The sequence below is a fragment of the Kryptolebias marmoratus genome, linkage group LG20 (assembly GCF_001649575.2).
Source record: "Kryptolebias marmoratus isolate JLee-2015 linkage group LG20, ASM164957v2, whole genome shotgun sequence".
Classification (NCBI taxonomy): Eukaryota; Metazoa; Chordata; class Actinopteri; order Cyprinodontiformes; family Rivulidae; genus Kryptolebias; species Kryptolebias marmoratus.
Window position 1 is genome coordinate 18,325,908 of NC_051449.1, and position 14,858 is coordinate 18,340,765.

At 37.4% G+C, this 14,858-nt stretch overlaps 1 protein-coding gene across 1 annotated transcript; it reads left to right on the forward strand.

Moving 5' to 3' along the window:
* Positions 1-2,473: 2,473 nt before the first annotated feature.
* LOC108238604 (solute carrier family 22 member 13) lies at positions 2,474-9,067 on the forward strand. Its single transcript, XM_017420808.3, has 10 exons — positions 2,474-3,453; positions 3,544-3,651; positions 5,038-5,192; positions 5,379-5,547; positions 5,727-5,847; positions 6,363-6,457; positions 6,699-6,913; positions 6,998-7,106; positions 8,334-8,540; positions 8,637-9,067. Exons 1-10 carry the CDS (start codon positions 3,077-3,079, stop codon positions 8,686-8,688), a joined length of 1,608 nt encoding a protein of 535 aa, XP_017276297.1. The 5' UTR covers positions 2,474-3,076; the 3' UTR covers positions 8,689-9,067.
* Positions 9,068-14,858: the final 5,791 nt, after the last annotated feature.

Here is a 14,858-nt window from a genome sequence, read left to right on the forward strand (position 1 = left end):
TTCCATCCATCCATTTTCTTTACCTGCTTCTCCATTTTGGGTTGCGGGAAGCTGGTGACTATCTCCAGCAGTCACCGTGCGAGAGGCGGGGGACACCCTGGACAGGTCGCAAGTCCGTCACAGGGACATGTAGAGACAAACAACCATTCACACTCTCACTCACACCTAAGGACAATTTAAGAGTTACCAATTAACCAAACATGCATGTTTTTGGTCTGTGGGAGGAAACCAGAGTACCTGGAGTAAACCCACATGTGCACCGGAAGAACATGTAAACTCCAACCAGAAAGGCCCCAGGCCAGGATGCTGTCCTGTAACCTTCTTGCTGGGGCAGCTCTAACCACTACGCCACTGTGCCACCTGTCTGTAACTTTAAAAGAACATCTCAAGTGATAAAAGGTTTACCTTTCATGTCTTCTTACAAAAAGATGTACACCATGGAAGCGATCATGTTCACACCAACAATTATTTCAGAACCACTGATTTGCCTAATATGCAAATTATTTGATTGTGGGCCAAAGCCTGAATATCCTTAGAAAACCAAAGAAGGCAGAGGAAAAGCAGGCAAAATTTTCAACAAGAATTTGAACCAGTGTTCAAACAAATCACTCCCCCATGCTGCCTGCACCTCTGTATCAGGACATTAGCATTTCTGTTTGTCTACACTGCAAGGGTATTAAACTGCTGTTAATTACAGAACCACATGGCATAGCGAGGGCATCTTTAAAAATAAGCAAGGCCCCTTACTATTAACAGAAAAAAAAACATTACTGCATTTTTGAGACATGTTTTGTGTGCAGAAATGAAACACGTGTTGTTTTGATTTTTTAAAATCAGGTTAACAGTCTTACAAACAGTTTCCCCTAAAGCTAATTTCCTGAATGTCCTAGTTTTTTAATGACTTAATGTGAGTATTATTTAATCATTTTCTTCTTTTTTTTCATTGTTACTACAGCAGTTTGGAGAAAATGAAAATCCAACTTCATCCATTTCGTTTTAAAAAGTGTTTTTTATAGACTATTAGCACCACCTACTGGCCAAAAGGCAAAAGTAAGTACAAATCTTGAAGAGGTTGGCAGAGTCCACTTCTTCTTTACCCGCTTCTCCTTTGCGGATTGGGTGTACCTATCTCCAGCATTCTCTGTGTGAGAGGCGGGGGGTACCCTGGACAGGTCACAAGTCCATCACAGGGACACAGAGAGAGACAAGACATACAACCATTCACACTCTCACCTAGGGACAATTTAGAGTTACCAATTAACCTAACATGCATGTTTCTGGTCTGCATGGGGAGAAAACTCCACCCAGAGAGAGGACCCCGGGACCTTCTCCCTGTGAGGCAACAGCTCTAACCACTGCTCCACTGTGCCGCCCTGTTGGCAGAACCTCTTCTTCTTTTTACAACCTTCAGAAATGTTTTTCTGAAGTACCTTTATATTTTATTTACTTTTAAGAAGATAATCTAAAATAACCATCTTTGTAAATACCTTTTCAGCTCCTATAAAGTTAATTTGATCTAAATTCATTAAATATATTTGCAAGACACGCTATCAAATTTATAACCACACTCTTGTAGATTTATGTATTTGTAGAAGTGTTGTTGTCAGCAGAACATTACATAAATCACCAGAGACTTAATGGTAACAGGGTTGGGAGGTTTACTGTACTTTCAGACTCATAAACCTTTTTTTTTCTACTAACTCCTGGTGTAAGTCAACAGGAGTGTGACACACACGGTAAGACTTAACAAAATTATTTTTAGGCTGATGAAAGTTGAATTATGAAGTTGTTTTGGATCAGAATGTGTTTTTGTGCTTCATAAATTCAGTGAGCAAATACAAAATTTAGGCCATGGAAACAATCATGTTCCAAATACACAAGTTTATTAAATTTAATTTCTAGGGTTTTTGTGTAAATTATAACAAATAAAACTACAGTATGTCCATCCATGCACAAAATGCATATTTTGAAATGTTCCACATAAACTACTCTTTAACTTTGTTTTTAATGACACACACACTCAACTCACAGCACTGACTGCGCTAGAAAAGGCAATGTGAGAGTGACATTTAAACTAAACTAAAACATTTTGTTTCACTAGTTACATTTTAACTTGTTTAAGCACTTTGAGCTTTAAGCTTGTTGCTTAAAAGTTCAATATAAATAAATTTGACTTGACTTGATTTAAATCTCAGCTGTACTCATGAGTTGTAGCAAGGCTTTTTTCTCTCCTAATTATACTGACAACTTAAAGTTTAGGGCCCTTTAAAGTGACTGTAGATCTTTCGTTTTTGACTTATTTTGCTCTTCACTGGGATTTATACACTCGAATAGATGAAAAAAGCCAGTGATCTACAGTAACAGCTTTATATGAAGAGGCAGTCTCCCATGAAACAAGAGAGGCAGATATACGAAGGTAATCTTTCACCCTATGTGCTTCATTTAATCATTTTCTTTAACATATGCATCTGAAAATCATTTACAGAAGACCCATTTAAAATAAAAATCTGCTTTATCATACAGATTACTTAATCCTCAGAGTTAGCTTTTGTTTTATTACTGTGACTGTACCCTCAGCCGAACTGTAAACTGTCTCCCTTTGACTCTATTTGCTTATGTAGTGTGGTCCATAAACTAAAGAGAGCTGTGACCAGTCTCAAAGGTCATTTTTAATCTGATTCTTTAAAGTGTAGCACAACTCCAATTTTTGAAACTTTTAGCATTAGTTGACCTTTAATGTGAAATGCTGATGAGGATGCAGCTATAACATCAGTTATTATGGATGCACAGACAACATTAAGCTTCAAAGGCTTCACTTTCAGAGAAACATTCATCTGTGACATTGATGATCTGCATTTTCTTTAAAATACCTCTGGAAATTATTAACCTCTTGAGACCCAAGCTTTTGCGTGCTCTGTGTTTTTTTCAATGCAATTTTCTCGTATGAGGATGCCTGTCCAGGTGACGAACGTCATGTACAAAGAGGATCCAGCCTGATATAGGGAAAGATAGCAGGTTAAACATTAGTGGTTACAGTTTGAAGCTGTAGTTCATTCGTTGCAGTCAAAAGACTTGCATGAACATGGCAGACTTTGGAGAGATTTTGAAGAGCATCGGAGACTTTGGGTTATTCCAAAAACTCACTCTGATGGCACTCAGCATTCCAAATTTCACTCAGTCGTTTATGCTGGCAAGCTTTATTTTTATTGAGTCTGATCCAGAGCGGCACTGTAACACAGACTGGATCCTCCAGGCTGCTCCCAATCTGACTACAGAGGAGCAGCTGAACCTCACTCTGCCCCGGGAGAAGGATGGGACCTTCAGCAGGTGTCAGATGTTTGTTCCTGTGGACTGGGACATTGGTACCATCAGGAAGTACGGACTGAATGAAACCACAGGGTGCACAAATAGATGGGTGTACGGCAACATGCTGTATGAGGCCACTATAGTCACAAGTCGCAAGTGACAGTGTCGAAAAACAAACTTTCATTTTTTAATTTGTCAAGAACTTTTATGAAACGGTTGTTATTTCTGTCATTGTTTGCAGTTTGATCTGGTCTGTGGCCAGACTCACCTGGTGGGAGTGATTCAGACAGTGTTCCTGACTTCAGTTGTTCTCGGCTCTCTTTTGTTTGGACCTTTTGCCGAATCGTAAGTCTGCTACAACGTTGTAATTTTTTTCTGACAGTTGTTCGAATTTTGATGTAACATTATTGAAATTTAGGGCCATTTTGGTCAAACCTTGAAAATGATGTTATGCATGATCTCACACAACATTGCATGATCCATTTTCACTCAGAGTATGTGCTGTAATCATGAATTATTCTGAGATATTATCACATCAAATTTTAGCTCAGTGTGCCATACTAACTGAGTTATAGACATTTTTGTGTTGACTAAGTTTGATTAGCTGTGGGAGACATCTTGAATTGAACTGACTGCCAAAGTCAACTGGTTGTAGATGTACATCCAGTAATTACTTTCTGAGCATTTCAATAAAACCCATCCAGTGGTTCATGAGATATTGTGCTAACAGACAGACAAACAAACACACATAGACCAAGGCAAAAACATTATTGTTGTATCCCTTGGCTTTCGGAAGCAGGTGATACTAATTCACCTGTTGATAGGGATTCAAATACTTCACTAGATAAGTACATTCTCATGAACATTTATCAATAAAGCTCTAAGAGAAAAAACTTTGGCATTTTGGGAAATCTACTTTCTTGTCAATACAACATGTAGAGGTTGCACCAGCCTATCATATACATGATACTGAAGGAGTTTGTAGCTATCGGAGCATGCAAAAATCACCTCACAGATAAAAATAGAACAAAACAGACCCATTTTTTTTGCAAATTGGTTTTGCCGTGTTTTAAACTGACCAATGATTAAATAGTTTCAGAGATGCATATTTTCCAAAATGTTGAATTATTTTTAATGTTCCTACTAAGCGTTGTAATTGTGCCAGTCTTGCACCTCATTCACAGAAGATGAGTCCAAGCCGTGGCAGGTGTTTTTGTTTTTATGATAAGATTTAGATTGCCTTCTTGTGCAGTCTAAATCTTAATTAAAGTTTGAGCGTTACAGCTGGTAGATTTTAGCAATATACAATATACGGTAAGTTTAATCCACAGCCCAGCAGGTCAGCATTCAGGACAACCTAATCGAAGATGACTACTAAATTCAGGAGGTGTTTAGGGCAACTGGAAAAATAAATGATCTGTCATTTTAATTGGGTTTTAAATGACACTTCCTGGAGACATTTTAAACTTTAACGGAGTTGTTAAAACAGAATATATTATCTAACAAGGTTGAGTCAGGTCCTCTGGGTGATTACTTCTTAGATAACATTACATACAAATGAAGATTAACCTTGATTAAAGGTTTAGCATATATGAACAAGGCCGTCTATTAGTTGTGACCATTGCTACTATATTTTTTTTAAAGGTTTGCCTTATTTATTCAAGTAAAATTGCATTTGATCTGTAATCTCTGTCTTTCTTGTTTGACTCTGGTCTTTTGTTTGTTTTGCAGGTTTGGTCGGAAACGAGCGACTCAGATTCCATCCATTATAATGTTCGTCTTCACTGTGACAACAGCATTCTGCCCAAATGTTTACTTATATTTAGCATCCCTTTTCTTCATGGGACTCGGAGCTGGAGGATATCGAGTCAACTGTATCATTCTGTGTAAGTATGATGAGTTTATCCGAATGTGGCCACTGTGACTTTGTCTGCTTGAATGAGTTTTGATGTGCTTTTTGCTGTCTGTTTATCTTAGAAGAGCATTTAGTTGTTTCAAAGTGTTCATGTGAGTGTTATTTTTAGCTGACATGAAATGTAAATGCAGCTGATATTAAATTTGCTTCGCTGCAGCCACTGAATGGATCGGGATGGCCAAACGGTCGTGGGGAGCATGTGTGGTGCAGCTTGTTGCTTCAGTCGGACAGTGTGTCCTCGCTGGTGTACTGTATGCAATCCGAGACTGGAGAATAGCTCAACTTATCACATCAGCACCAGTTGCAGCAGTTACCATCTATATTTGGTATGTGTCTGCATTATTTTGTTTAACTGTGCTGTCACTCGACCAAGATGCTCTCGTAGAATGTATTTCTGAGCCTTTTCAGGTTAAACAAAGTCTAGTAGATTAATATTTCTAACAATATGTTCTTGTTTAGGTAGTGAATTTTGAACAATTTAAAATGATTTTTTTTCTGTTTTAAGGTTTATTCCAGAGTCAGCCAGGTGGTTGCTGAGCAGAGGGAGGACAGAAGAAGCCAAACAGCTGATTGTCAAAGCAGCAGCTATCAACAAGAAGCCAGTCCCACACTCTCTGCTGGACAAGGTTTGAATATTATTTAAAAGATGAGTTTTCAGCCTTGTTTGTGTAACATTTATTGTAACTTAAAATTAACAAAATTTAGAGTTAAATGCTTCCTCAACACTATTGCACCCAAACAAGGAATGTGCTCTGTTTTTTCTACATTATTTAAAAGTCTTATTGAATTAGGTTTATTGGTTTTATTGGATCAAACTGTTTTCAGGGATGGGAGCAGCGGTTATTGTTGCTCTCAGCAGAGATTTAGATAGAAATGATTATTTTATACTTGTGGCATGAACATGAAAACATCCATTAGCCCAGACTGAAACAACAGGCAAATGTATGAACACCAAAAACATCAGAAACCTTTGAGCTCGTTGTCCAAACATTTGAACTCAGTTAAGATACACAAACAGCTACTTATATAAAACATATGATCTTTTATTTAACCACATTTAACTGTTTTTAAAACGTATTTAAATGTGGATTTTGTGCTTAACGTCTGCTCAAAGCTACTTTAACACGAATTTCTGTCACAGATTGTACTGAACAACACTCCGAGCAACGGAGGCATCAAAATCATTTTCAGATCACCTCTGTTGACCAGATATTTCCTCACAGTAACGATGGCTTGGTAAGTCCAGACTTTCCAGTAAACATCAGACTTTGATATATATTAGCACAGCTACACCCAGTCATGGACTGTTACTTTATGGTGGCCAGTTTTCTTTAAAACTGATTTATTACACAAAGCCTTTGCTAATGTTTAGCATAGAAAGTAACTGTGGCAAAATAAGTGGGTCATGAATCGGAAATAAAGAAACAATGGTTCATGTTTTCTGTATGACTGATGATGTTTTCTGTCTGTTTTTAAGGTTTTCAATCAACCTTTGCATCTTCTGCCTGTACTTGGACATGGGAAGCCTCGGCTTCAGCATCTTTGTGACACAGTTCCTTTTCGGTGTTTTTGAAATACCAGCAAATTTACTCTCAATGTGGCTGCTGGAGATTTGGGGGAGAAAAATATTATTCATATCTACTATTCTGACAGGAGGGATTGCTTCCATTCTAATCCTAGCTGTTTTCCAAGGTAGACCACTTGTTTTGTTTTGTGTGTTTTTATGTTTCGGTCCATTTGCTGTTTTTAATTTGTGTGTGTGTGTTCCCCTTCTAGACTATCCTGTTGCTGTGACATCTTTAGCTGTCATAGCTCGCTTTTTCCTGATATGGGGCAGTTCTGTAACTTGCATCTATATGCAGGAGCTGTGTCCAACAGCTGTTCGGTAAGTCTTCACAGTTTGTAAAAAAAAAAAACCCACAACAAGTGTGAAACTTCATGTAAAATGTAAAATAAATTAAGGAAAATGGGGCTTTGTTTAGTAATAAGACAAAATGTTGTAAAACTGTAAAAGTGTAAAGAGAACCAAGACAAAAAGAAATTATAAAACTGATGCCAGGAGCCCATCAGGTCCACCACGGCAACCACACACGTGTGTTTTATCACTTCCTGGCAGCCCTCCTATTAGGACAGGCAGACAGAAACACAGAGTAGAAACTCAGCCTCAGATAAACAATAACTGTGCAGAAAGGTCATATGAAGAAAATCCCTAACCTGTAAATGGCAGAAGTGTCTGTGGGTTACACTTGTAAAGCTTTCAAGTTCAGTTTTATCGTCTCTTCTATTGTCTCTTGATTTTACAGTGGTAATAAAAAACAACCAATATAATAATAGTAATAAAAAAGAACAATAAAAAATCACAGTAGGTTAAAAGAGGGCATTAAAATGTAATCAACCAAACTTCAGTCAAAACATTAAGTAAGCTCAATAAAGTGCTAATAAGTAATTCAAGAATTTTGCAAGGAACAAAAGATTATTTGTCTTTGAGTTCTGACTTTAAGGTGATTGTATTTCTGTTTTAAAGGAATTAGAAACTCCTTCTGAAGAAAGTGGTAAGGGCTGGACAGTATTAACTGAGCTTTTTGCAAAACTTGTTTGTGATAGATTTGTCCAAGAAGGTGCTGCTGTACACCAACTATTATACTGGCAACACTGACAATTTTGGACAAACATTTTCAGTAAATGCCCACCTGATGACTTTTGCAGTCGTTGGTATTAAAAATATACAATAGTAGAGACCGAACATGCCTTTACGGGGAGCCAATATGACAGCGTCTTTAAAGACAAGACCTGTGACATGTTTTAAATATTTACAGTGTTTTCTTGTAGATTTGACAAGTTAAAAAGGGCCTTCACTTCTAGCTCTGAGGAGAAAATTGTGATTTGAGTTGTTATGGAAGTTAATGACAGTTTGGATGTGCACACTTTGCACTCTTGGAGGATTTGAGAAAAGGCTACAAGTATGATAGCAGTAAGAGAGACACTGAGTGAAATAAGACAAAACTGCCTACCTTTTGATGGATAAAGTGTCCAAGAAGTGCAACATTTGTGAGAGTAAGAAGAGTTTGCAAAAAATGAGTGTAGCATGAGTGAATATGGTGTCTTTTTTCAGACAGACAGCCACAGCTTTGGGGTCGATATCAGGACGAGTAGGTGGATTACTGGCCCCGCTGCTGAACATGTCGGCTGTGTTTCACTGGGTCATACCCATCATGGTCTCGAGCAGCCTGACAATTATCAGTGGACTGCTTGGCTTCCTCCTCCCAGAGACTAAAAGAAAAGAACTTCCTGAAACAGCTGAAGATGCTGAGAACAACAGGTAGCTATGAGTAATATTCTGCATTATAGATCTTAGGAGAAGCTCCTATATTTTATTATGCACAAATTTTCATTTGTTTCTGTTTGTGTCTTTCAGAAATCCAACACAAGCAGCCAGTTTTCAGCCTTCTGAATCAACCGAGTTATAAATGTTTTGTCCAGAAAAAACATTTCTGTCAAAATTCTTGTTGATTTTATTTGTTGAACATCAGTTACTTTGAGCCTAAAGCTCCAAAATAAGTTTGAGAAATCATGAGATAAAAATGTGTGTAAGAAAGAAAATGTTTTGTTTCTTCTAAAGCTTTTGTTCTATTTCATGTTACCATGTTTTTTATAACTTCATCAGTGAATTCTCTTTTCTGTTTTTTATTGCACTCATATGGAGATTTTTCACACATAAACAGCAAAATAAGCTTCAGATGTTTTTAAAATGCAGATTTTATTGACTGTAAACTTCACACATTATGCATATCAGCTTTGTATAAACTGACTAAAAGCATCAATAAAGAAAGCAGCACTGATAGTTATTTATTTTTTGCTTTTTCTATCTTATTCTGGTTGTACATTTATCATTCATACACTTTTACACACACCGTCCTACAGAAAGAGCAATAAAATATTTGCTGGATGTGATTTTTAAAAATCATTTTAAATTGTCTTTAAAACAGTGGTTATAAAACAAAGTTACTTTTTGTAGTTTTTTTCTCATTTGCCACAGTGTAGCAGAAACCATACATAAACATCTGTATGAAAACAAAACAATCAAATGACAAATTTAAATTTGATTCTGAATTTGATGGTGAGTCAGTCATATTATAAGTATTGGTTTCCTGTAATTGTTAGCTCCACAAAAATTAAAAACAAATTATTTTTTCACAAAACATCCTTATTGGGTATTTTATCAAAAGACTGATTAAAGGCTGTACTCCTACACTTATTAAACTCATCTGAATGTATTATTAAGAAATTTCAGTCTTTACCGTTGAAAACCCAACACATTTTATTCTTTCTCATTTATCACTGAAGAAAACATTCAGAGCAAATAGTTTTTTTTTATCATTTTGCAATTCTAATTACTGAGATCAATGTACATCTTAATCGTACCCCTAAATCCTTTTAAGTGCATTTCACCCTTTTTTTAATGCAAAGTATTTCATATCTACAAGGAAAATGTTGAATCGTTATTTTTTTATCTTTGCCATACTATACATTGTCACCTTCTTAAAATAATTGCCTAAGTCATTTTTTGCAATTTTTCAGGAAACACAAAAAACTGAACCATTTGATGATTGTTGAGATGATTTAGGCAAAAAAAATTTTTTGAAAAAAAATGACTTAGGCAATTATTTTAAGAAGGTGATGACATGATTTTTTTCCCTGCTGAATCTTGTAGAAGCACATTTCATCAAGCAAACTTAAGATCACGTTTGCATTACAGATTGTTATTCAGATTTCTAAATTTAATGGTGTGTAAATGGTTACAAAAAGGGATAAGTGTGAAGTTTGATGATTATTGCTATTTTTTATGTCCTTAAATTTGCTGGTGTTGTTTAAGCTGTAGTTAAAATACAGTCCTGCAGTTACCCAAGCAGATCATCCATCCAGCTATTGTTCTCTGATTTCTGCTCAGTATTCATGCCTTCAGACACCAACAGACTGTCACCAAACAGATTTGCATTGCTTGGCTCAGACGGGGTCAGTAACTGTGCTTGTGAAGCAAAGATGTCGTCTCCAAAAAGATCAATCTGAGCAGCAGGAGTCGCAGCAGAAGGTGTGTCAGACCCGAGTAAATCATTCAGTGAATTAGAAGTGCCTGGACTGCTTGGAATTACTGTGAACACATCTGCACTGCTAGAGACATCACTAGCTCCAAAGATGTCCTCGGGAAAGTCGGATAAGTGATTTGTGGGCGATTCAGCTGTTCTTTGGTCAGATACAGTCGGAGGCTGAGAGAACAGATTGTCATTTGAGCCGAATATGTCAAAGTCAGCAGTATGCTCACTTGTCTGGCTGATTGCACCAAAAGGATCGAAAAGGGTGTCTTGTTTTATGGGCTCTGAGTCATGAACAATTGGTGGATCTGCCCCTGCAATCACAGCTGATACTGGCTCAGAGTCTATCAGGCTAAAATCTTCCATAAAAGCTGCTGCAGGCTCACCTTTGTCTTTCACAGGAGATAAAAACGTCTGACTGGGAATGCTGGACAAATCAGAACATTTAGAGGAATCTTGCTGCTCATTGCTGAGATCAAAAAGGGCATCACTGATCAGATTTCCTCCCATCTCGTCTGGTTCATCAAACAGTTTGCTTGGTTTTGGAGAAAATTCATCTGTATTTATCTGAATGGGGACTTCACCACCAAGAGCCGAGCTGACGTCTTCTCCAAAAATATCATCATGAAATGGATCATTTAAAATCTCAGCAGTACTTTGTTCAGGTATTGACTGACTGATGGTTTCCTCGTGAACTGTGTTCAGTAAATTCACATCAGAAGGAGGACCTTCAGACGGGAGATCTGGATCACTGACAGACAGGTCCAAAGCAACACTGCTCTCTAATTTTGGTTCTTCATTAGCTGAGCTGTTATCAGTTTCCCCTGGACTTATTAGATCCTGCTCGGTTTCAGTGATTGACCCATGATTGATTGGGTCTGTGGATCTGCAGTTACTCTCCAATAAATCAGACTCAGAAGACTCTGACGTGATGTGGTTTTCACCATCTAGTTCCAAAGATGCAACTTCAGACACGTTCTCCTTCTTCTGCTTCTCTTCTTTCGACACCTCTTCTTCCTTTTTTGCATTCTTGTCATCAGTTTGTGTTTTGGTATTTATTTCAGGAGGTTTTGCAATGTCTGGAGATGAGTGAAACAGCCTTCCAAAGAGCCCACCACTCGGTTTGACTTCAGGTTTCTTGGCGTCCTTCGGTTCAGCCTTGGCTGTTTTGTCATTTCCACTCGACGTGAATAGTTTTGACAAAGGACTCTTCCCTTTAGACCAGGATCCCTTTTTAGATTTTGAATTTGTTCTTGCAACAGGTTTCTTTTGATCACTGTTGTTTTCTGGGTCATTGATTGAACTGGTTGTTGCCAACTGGTTTTCATTAGTTTCAACACTGACCTCCTCTATTGTTTCACCTCCTGCAGGAGTTTGAGTACCATTCAAATTCTCAGAGTCATTTTTATTGACTGGGTCTTTTGACATGATGTCCAGTTTCTCAGAAGGCTCTTGCTGTTTCACAGTATCTTCAGCTAAAACGAAGGTTTCTGTGAGACTTTGAGGGTCAAGTGAGTCATTTACCTTGACCACAGCTGCAGTCAGAGATGTTATACCAGTTTGTGGAACCTCTTGACTACTCAACACATCATCATCGAGCTCCTGGTTCAGGCAATTATTTGTTTCTCCATGGCGTTCACATTCAGTGATTTTGAGGTTTCCCTCGTTTTCATTGTGTCTTTCACTGAAATTATCTACTTTACTGTCATCGCTCATTTCTGTCACATTATTTGAGATTTTTTCAAGTTCATCTGAGATAATTTCACTTTTCTCTTCAGAGCTCAGCTGACAGGGCTGGTCACACGGAGCCCCGTCAACATCAGGAGCAAACCGAACAGATTTACGAAGTTTACTCTGAGAGGCTTCCAGTCTGTTAGTTTTTGAGATTGGTGGAATTGTTTTTTTAATAGATGTAGTATTTTCTGAGCTAGCCATAGAAACATTAGACTCTGTTGGAGGGATGGTGATTTGGAAATGACCCACTGGACTTGTTGTCTCTGAGGGCATCTTCTCAGATGCGATGAAACTTGTTTTAGATTCCTTAACTGCCTTATCTTTTGTTTCTCCTCTCTGGCTTCTCCAAGACTCTGATAAACCTACAGTAACGGTAGCTGCTTTGTCGATGTCAGAAAACTTACTTTTCAGCACTGGAGCATTTGTTTGCTGTGTTGAATTAAGTCCAGGTTTCTTCTTTTCTGGTGGCCAGCTTATTTTCAGTCTGCCCTTCGCATCAGCATCGCTTTTATTCCCCAGCTCTTTTGCGCTCGCCTTCTTAATGATCACATCAACAGAGGTGTTAAGGTTGTTTTTTAGGATTTTGGAAGTGGACCTGGCATCTGGTTCATCTACTCCTTTATCTTTGTTTAGCCAGCGGTCTTTATGTTGTGTGCGTCCAAATCCTTCATCGTAATTTCCTTTTCTTTTAAAAAGCTGTTGGTAATGAGAAATGCAATAAAACTCTCCATAAAGAGATGAATAGTTGTGAGTGCTGCAATGAAAAACAAAAAGGTTGCACGTTATGCTTGTTGTTTGTATGATCCACTGCAGATTTCAGTGCATTGATTGAAAATCTTTAAAAATAAAAATAAAATTATCTTTTTTTTTTTTTTTTTTAGTTTTTCCAGTGTTGCCAAACAGTCTCACCTGAGCTTCTTCTTACAGTGTTTACAGCAGAAACAGTTGTAGTGAAGTGTCAATTTATTGACCACCATTTTTTCCACTGGATAGACGGGGGTTAGACAGGCAGAACACATTTCCTTGGCAGCCAGCTGGAACTGTTATGATAAAAAAAAAATTTCTTTATGGTAAAGTTTGTGTCACAGTCAGTTCATATTTTTGCATGTTAAGATGTTTGCATCGAGTTCAACAGGTCCTTAATATTTTGTTCATTTGGTTTGCAAACATAAATAATAAAATAGAGTTGCTAAAACCAAAACTAGTCAAATTTATCACTTCTGAAATTTTAGGAACTGTTTGTTAAACGATTAATAGATCTTCTGCAGTCAGGTTCAGTGGAAAAGTTATGAACAATAAATACCTTACCTGTTGTAGATAACTTTTTGAATGACCTCAGTTTGGATTATTTTTAAAAACATTTTATTTTTTTAGATTAATGAACTAACAGCAAGTCTAAGCGGGTTAAAGACCAAAAAGGGTGCTGTTTTATAAACCTTTACATTACTGTCAATTTCCCATTACATCGTTGTTTCAGCAGAAATATTATAATATTCTGACTGGAAGTGTTACAGCTAACTTCTGCTGCTTTAGTGCTAAATGACCAAAAAATAATAATGTATATATTTTTGAAACTTGAGTTTTTGAGGTTTGTTTAAGGAATAATAAAAGTCAAGCATAGAAATGATTTTTTACATTCAGGTTTCTAAAACAATCATTTATTTGACAATTTGTATGACAGAACATACAGTGTTAACAAAATGTTTAGCTTTAATAAACAAACTTAGCATATTATGAGGAGCTTACAGTAAAAAAATTCTATAAAACATATTTTGCTAATAAAAGTTAACATTTTCCTTTTAATATCAGTTTAAAACAAAAAAAAGTTTTCAATAAAACATAATGAGATAAAAACAAATCTAAAATTTGTCTTGCCAGATTGACAGGACTGCAATCATGCTGATGAGTGGCTTAGTTTTTGATTTTCTTTTGGTTGCCTAAATGTTACAAACACCGTTCCTTCTTCCTTGGCGTTGCTCGACACTTTATCTTCAAACGGACACCCTGACCTCTGCGTTGAAGGCGATGTCATGACTTCGTATCTGGTTGGACTTCCTACTACTCCAAACAGAGCAGATGGTTTACTGTCGGAGTGATTGGTGATAAACGTTGAAGTTGTGGAAGAAACAAACACATTGCCAAAGCTGTCGCTCTCCTCGTATGTTTCACTGACCATCTTGGTGCCAATTATTCCTGCGTGTTGCTCTGGAACAGCCTTTACCTCGAGCACACTGACTTTGCGTTCAGGAACGAGACTTTTTTTTGTAGATTCAGGAACAGCAGATTGACAATTGTGGTTTGCTTTTTGACAACCCTCCACATTTGGTTTGAACGTTGACATGGTTGGCTTTGGTTGTTCAGTCGGCTTTCTTGAAGAGTGAATGGAGATGAAAGACGGGGAAGACTGAGAGGAAGACTGTCTTAAGAGTGACTTACTGTGCGCTGGTTTGAGCACTTCTCTTTTAGAAAGACTCAAATCCAAATCTCTTGTCTCGTTGGTGGAACCTGGTTTGCTTTTGCTTGACACAATACTTATCTTCCTGATGTTACTGGCAGGTTGAAGGTTTTGGTCAGATTTTAAAGATTCATCAAACAGTCCCGACAAACCGGCGATGTCTGCCTCAGATTTTAGATTGGACACAGAGTACAAAGCCTTTTTAATTGTTTCTTCAATATCAATCAGTTTGTTCATTGTCTGTTCCTTGAGTTTCATTATCTCCTTGCTTGCTTTCTCGAGATCCTCAAATGCCATTTCAACTGAGGAGATGCTTTCAAGATCGTCATCCTGTGTTGTTACTTCAACTTTCTTTTCC